This window comes from Diadema antillarum, unplaced genomic scaffold (assembly GCF_040938485.1).
Source record: "Diadema antillarum isolate AM-2024a unplaced genomic scaffold, OU_Dant_1.0 seq00000819_RagTag, whole genome shotgun sequence".
Classification (NCBI taxonomy): domain Eukaryota; kingdom Metazoa; phylum Echinodermata; class Echinoidea; order Diadematoida; family Diadematidae; genus Diadema; species Diadema antillarum.
The window spans coordinates 745,921-753,027 of NW_027271696.1; the positions used below are offsets into that span (position 1 = coordinate 745,921).

The window sequence follows — 7,107 nt, forward strand, 5'->3', positions numbered from 1 at the left end:
CTTGGATGCAGAGTTGTTAAACTGATGTGAATACCTGAAATGTCTAAATATAAAGAACAAAATGAGGAGTGCTTTGTTTTACACATGACATGTTTCTGCAAGAGTTTTTTTAAATATTTTTTTTAAAGATACATTTCACTGTCAAAACACAACATGATCTGCAAGAAAACCATGGTTCATTCATGTGATGCATACCATTCAATGGCAGAACTGCCCTTTCAGAATAAATGACAAAGGTTAGATTGCACATTTTGATAGACACAGTATCGTAGTGATTCCTCATCATGCCAAGCAAAGGTGTGAAAACTCTCAAACACACTTCTAAAGCAAAGCGTGCAGGACATACACTAGAATACAACTTATATTGAGAGTAATAAACTTCTAGGATCTGCCAATAAAGCGCCATGGTGCGGCGAACAAGTTGTGGAGACGGCCCAGGAATGGGCCCAGTTTCTATTAGACTTGAATCCTAATCACTATTCCTTTATTCTATAGAATTCTTTTTAGTAGACTATGTAATGTAGACTCTATCTCTATTGAGGGATAGAACTGGTTCTACGCTACAAGGAACATATTTTGGTACTCTGCATCTAGTATGGTAGCCCTACTACATATCGACCACCCTTTTTGAAACCGACCGCGAAGTATTGGCGCACAGAACGCTTAGTACACACTTCACTGCGCGCAGAGCACATAAAAATGGATTGGCTTTGACTGTTGATGAGGATAGTGTGGGAAAACGCGAAAATTCACTGTTCATTAATGGTTTTAATCAAGGACAAAATTTCGAATGAATATTTTCACTGAATCGTAATGTCCATGGAAGTTTCTAAAAAGCTTCGTACAACACGGTGTTCAATACAACTCGGTTTGCGTGCACTGTCAATGCAAAAACAGCGGTCAATCTCAATAAGGAGCGTTACCGCGGGGAGATGAAACGAGGCCACGCAAGTTCGACGGCGATATTTTTTGCACTGAAACTTCGAATCGAAAAGGGACCAACGCCGCAACGGCATTTGATAGTGCTGGATTTTCTCAATCACATAGACCTAGGTCAAGTTTTTATGTGAATTTCAGTATTAAATATTCTTATCAAGCAAATAAACATTAGGCGGTCGATGAGTAGTAGGTCCAACCCTACACAGGGCCTACTCTATGTCACAACTCCCTCCATTCTTTCTTCCCCACCTCCCTCTTGTTTTGGTTTCTCATCTCAGGCCTTATTCTGCAATTTTTTTCTAACGTTAGATTCTAGTATAGAATCATTTTCAATCATCTGCATCTATTCAGATCAGAGTTCTGTTCTGTCATTTCTGGGACCTTTTGGCTTTGGATGTTTAATTAAGTTATTATCAATATTAACATGTCATTATAACAAGCTCTGCTTAGGGTGTTTTAAAGTCCCACAGCAATTTACTCTAGTTATCTACAACTTACAAGTCCAAGTCTCTCGCTCTCAACACAACGCAACGCTACTGTACCCCAGAATCTCCCTTGGTTTTACCTGCGCTGGCAAATACACAAATCTAACGCCTGAACGGACTCGTCTCGCCCCCGCTGCCAAGACTCTCGGCTCGGTGATCAGTGACCGGCGGTGACTGGCTCCACACTGCAGCTGCACTGGCGGCGGCGGTTGATGGAATCTCTCACAGCTCGCAAGCAGCTAGCAGCAAGCGGTGCATGCATTCAACCACAGGGCTCGCTCAGCTCAGTGTCGCTGTGTGCTGTGGCGTGCAGTTGCTAATAAGAATGACCTTTGACATAGTCATCAAATAGTTACAAATCATACCATTCATGAATTCTTTAATCCGGTAAATAGTTATATGATAATAAAATGCATATCAAATAGATTGTATACATTTTATTATCTATTATATCCTACAATTTAAAAAATCTTATTGAAGTAAATTGACTAAAAAATAGCAAAAATTGACAATAAAAACCCGGAAGCGTTGATGCTTGCCTAGCAACACTCGTCAACATGGGAACGTGCGACGACGTGCAAGAGCAGCTGCTGACCGACTTTCTCGTATCTATATCTCTCGCTCGATCATCAATCATCGGCGGCGGCCAGATTCGGCGGCCGATAGATTGCCAGTTCCGTGTACCCGCGTGAGTGTGTTTATAAATCCTGTGATCGGCAATGATCCTGTGTACATTCTGTATTGCTGTTGTGACTAGTTTGTCCAAGGATCAGAAGGACTGATTGCAATGCCGATGGATCGTCGATGGATAACAGGAGAAATCTATTCATGTTGCGCTGATAATTCCTGAGGAGTTCTCACAATTTTGAACCTATACAGCGGTTGTTTTAAAGATTTGTTAGACCTTGGTACTTGTGTGTAGTGCTCCATTGATTACAACAACAGGGTTGTTTATACTATGTCTATAGTCTATAGACTCTATAGACCTACTCAGCCACAGTTAGAAGTACAGTACTAGAAAGCCTTCCTAACTGTTACAGCTTATTTTCTCATGCTGTCACTGTCTTAACAAATATGTCGGAATCTGTGTCACGAACGGGGAGTGCTTCGAGATACACGACTGGTGCTCCGTCGACTTCCACCTCAAAACGAACCCGAAGAGGGCTTCTCGGTGGCGATGAGTTCATGGCTGCAGCGATCGGGGACACAGCTTGGCTGAGGCAGTCCCTGAAAGGAGGCAAAAATCCAGCGCTGTTTGACAAAAACGTAAGGAGAAAGTAAATCCTTGTAGAATTAATATATCATCTGTCCTGTTGCACAAACGATGGTCATCGACATTGTAATTGTATTGTAATTGCGAGTAAAAATCTAACGTTAAAGTGTACCTGGTAGACCAAGTGGTTTTCTGCATGCTGCATGTGTAGGGTTAGCCCCGGAGACCGCGCTGCCAGGCGCGGTCCTGGCGGCTTCCCTGCAGTTTCGCTTATGTTAGTTCAAGTATTCTGTGCGCTTGTGCAAGTGATTGTGAATTCTGTGAACATCGGTGAGCTGCTTATAAGACATCATTTTGTGCATCACAAGCAATGAAATGCATCAAACAGTCGCCGATGATAGTCATTTAGGTTTCATCGACCCATGTAAGTATTCCTAGTAGTTTCTGTTGAAAAATTTAGGAAATATAGCGCCGCAAAGGCACCCGTTTGTTCAACATGAAGATCTTTTATGGGAGCACTGCGCAGCCGCCACACGCACACACTGCGTGTGGCGGCTGTCGCAGTTAGTGTAGGGTCAGTGTGACAATACGGATCACTGATCATTTTCATGTAACGTTACACAGTTCATCATCAATTTTTTTTTTTTGTTCTACTTCTTATCGTTTAACTTAGTTCTGACTCTGTTGAATGCAGTGCAAACACTGACTGCCTGCTGACTTAACCATGCAGCATTGTATGTTTGTTTTTCTTTTCCATATTTTTTTTTTTAAACAGGAAGGCTTGAAAGGGATATTTGGATTATAGTGATGGTGCTGGTAATTCAGTGTTGGATTCTGTTCAGTCTGAAATCTCAAAGTGCCAAGTGTAATAAAACTGACTAGAGCATAGTGATTCACACCTATCATGGGTAAAATGCAGGCTTTTCTTACATTTAATCCTAGCAATCTTGTATGCCGTATGTTAACCCTGTCACACCCACAGGAAAAACTAGAGGTCCAGGTACTATCCTGTTTATATGAACAGTGGATTTAGGTGACAGTAGTTTTAAGATGGTTTAATATCAAATTGTCTGCTGCAGGGAAACATGCAACCTACTGCTCAGGGTGCAAAAACTTCCAAACTTATGCAATGTTTCATTTTCCTCTGTGTCACAGGGTCTGTCGGCAATCCACCTCGCCGCTCTCCACGGACGAATCGAGTGCCTCAGACTCCTGGTAGAGAAATACCACGTCAATGTCAACCTTGCCAGCTCCACGGGATGGAGACCTCTCCATCTGTGCATCAACAGCAGGACAGGAAAGAGAGCTTTGGAATGCCTGCGATACCTCCTCGACATGGGAGCTGATCCTTCTGCGTAAGTGTCGAGATAATTCTATCTACACTCAAATCTTCCTCTTTCATACCATTACTTCATATTCAAAGGACCTATGCAAAGCAAATGCATATAATATGTTAACTTGTGTTGATTTACGATACCCTGATCATCACTCAAGTAGCCGAAAGAATATCTATTGTAAATATGTGCCATATATATTTTTTTGAATATATTTCTTCAGATTACTTGGATATGCCCACCAAAAGAAAAAAACCCCAAACAAACAAACAAACAAACAAACAAACAAACTTCCAATTAAACCACGATTTTATTGATGGCATCATCTGTCAATCACTGCTAAAGCACTGATATGATTACCATAAGACATTGGAATGCATCTTCCCCTAGACTGAGTACTGTAAAAGTGGATATTTTCGCGCGACTAATTTTTCGCGCTCAGCCGGATAAGAAGAGTTTCGCGTGTTTTTAATTCCGCGGTATGGAGACATCAACTACAGGAACATATGGCAAGCAAAAATATTTGCGTGCTTTTATTTTCGCACTAGTTTCTGATTGCGCGAAATGCGCGAAAATTTCAACACCGCGAAAATTTCCACTTTCACAGTATAACTTGCATGCTTCCATACAATGTCTTTTATTAATCATTATTATACTCCTGCATGGTGTAAGTCAACTATGACCACCATACAGAATGAACACAGAATGCACAGAGCTGTCTCATGGTTAATGTCTTCATTATCATGTATCAGTTTTAAAATTCTTTGTGTGAAAAATTTGCATCAATATGTTTTTTCTTTTTTTTTAAAGAAGTACTAGAGTGTGCTAAGATGGTTGGTGGATAATACACATAGCTAGCTGCTTGATTAAAAGTAGATGAGATGTGAGGATCTCGAACTAAACTATTGCCAAGATTATAATCCAAACATGTGGCATGATTTTTCCCTCCCAGTGTGAACGAGGACCTGATGTCTCCTGCCCACCAGGCTGCCATTGAGGGCAGCGTCAAGTGCCTCGAAGTGTTGCTCCAGCGAGGGGCAGACATCAGCAAAGTGGACAGTAATGATCACCTTCCGTTGGATTACGCCAAAATTTGGGGTCACAGAAAGTGTGCCAGGTAAGATTAAATCACCTTACCACCTTCTTTAACAGTTTATATTTACAGCTTTATATTTGCATACATGTGGCAGACCACAACTTCCACTCATGTAGCAACACACAAGAAGTTATTGCTGTGTTACAGAGGTGCAAAGTAAGTTTATGACATGGGAGAGATGATACTCTGTGTTTCATACTTAGGTTCAGTTGCTTAAATTAAAAAAAGAAATAAATGAATTATGTGTAATTCATTAGGGGTCAAAACTGGTATACAAATACCAGGTATGGCATCTGTGTCAGTATTGAGCAAATTTGAATTGGACAGTTAAAGAGCTGTTTATTCATCTTTTACCAAGAGTAAAGTTTTATTTCAGAAGCTTTTATTTTGTGTTTTTACTAATGGCAAAGTAACAATGTATGTATTGAGGGTCAGCCCTCTCAATAGACTGTTGCTCCTTGATGTGAACAGCAAGTTTGTTTTCCCACCCACCTTCTAGAATTCTTGCCTCTGAGACTTGGAAGAGGGAGAAGGAGTCCGAGTTGGTCAAGGTGACCGAGCTGCAGCAGCTGAAGGAGCTGAAAGACGTCGTGGACAAGATGGAGCGGGAGGACCAGCAGGCCTACAGAGACATCCAGGTGGAGCACACTTTCAACGAGTGGCTGGAGAACAAGGGACTGACCGCCCACAAAGCGCAGACGGCGGCCACCTCCACCAAACGGGAGCCCGTAGCCCTGGGGGTCGCAGCCAATCAGCTCTTCCAGGCCAACAGTCCGCGGCGAGTCAAGGCGCCTGCCAGCAAGGACAAGACAACGACAGGCAAAAAGGGAGACTCCCAGAGCAAAAGAGGGCAACCGAAGACGCAGGCAAAGATAGAGACAAAGAAGGCCGACGGGAAAGGCGGTGCTGCCGCCCAGAGGTTGTGCAAAGGGAAGAAGAAACCCCTTTTGGAGCCCATTGCAAAGGTCAAAGTTCCCATTCTCGAGATTACCGGTGAGCCCAATAGAGACAAAGCCACGCTGTATACACAGCCTGTGCCTGACCTCACCCAGGAGGTCATTGACAGAATCCTCCTAGAGAAGTTGTCCCCTCACGAACGTCCACTGCTCTTCAAGTGCAAGAACATCATCGATGCCCAGCACAAACGTCTGTACGACTCCAGCACAAAGCCGATGGAGGAGGTCTATGCTCACATCTCAAATGACAATTCGTCGAGCTTGTTCCCGGGTCAGCAGGTGAAGGTTTCGACAGCATCCTCAAAGTCCAGTCGCTCCTCGGACGGGGACAGTTTCAACAACCAGAGACTTGCCGATGCCCTGAAACACATCGCCAAGCCATATCGATTTCCTCAACTACATGGTCAGGATTATACCTACGGATTTGAAGTATTATGAAGTTCCCCTGTCGAGTGACCTCTGTGACAAAAACTTCCAAAAGAAATGCCAGGGCTGACTTCAACATTTACTGCACCTATCTCCCGTAGCGTTGAAGGGGACATATAAACAGATACAGTGTATATGGATTATAGCATTGACTGAGTATACTGGCATTCAGTCCAGACCTGTGTGTATCAGTACATGTACACAAAGAGAACAAGCTCAGGTCACGAGAATGTCATCACAGGGTACTGTACGAGCTGCAATTTTCGCGGTGGTTTTATTTTCGTGAATTTCGCGAATCGCCTTTGAACCGCGAAAATAACAACACGCGAAAATGAAAACGCGCGAAAACAAAAACGCGTGTGAGAGTTCAAGTAAGTTCATTTAGACCCTCGCAACCGCGAAATTAAAGGGGACCTCCGGATGATTTTCAGACTTTTATATTTGAACAACTATAAATTAGTTAAACTGAATACAGAGTTTTTAGAATTTTTAGTGATTGGGATGAGGAATGAGAATGTTTTCAAAATCGATAACAAATTGCAATGAACAAGGATGATGACATAGCAGCCTCACCATAAGAATGCAGAAGTTGGGGCTCAAGGCAGCAGAACAAAGGAAGAAGGCATGCATAGATTTTTCACAGGTGAAATTGTTGAGC

At 42.6% G+C, this 7,107-nt stretch overlaps 1 protein-coding gene across 1 annotated transcript; it reads left to right on the top strand.

Annotated features, from left to right (window-relative positions):
* Nucleotides 1–2,498: 2,498 nt before the first annotated feature.
* Nucleotides 2,499–6,461, top strand: LOC139739817 (uncharacterized). Its single transcript, XM_071650411.1, has 4 exons — nucleotides 2,499–2,690; nucleotides 3,793–3,992; nucleotides 4,924–5,088; nucleotides 5,567–6,461. The coding sequence occupies exons 1-4, from the start codon at nucleotides 2,499–2,501 to the stop codon at nucleotides 6,459–6,461; spliced, it is 1,452 nt and encodes a 483-aa protein (XP_071506512.1).
* The last annotated feature ends 646 nt before the right edge of the window (nucleotides 6,462–7,107 follow it).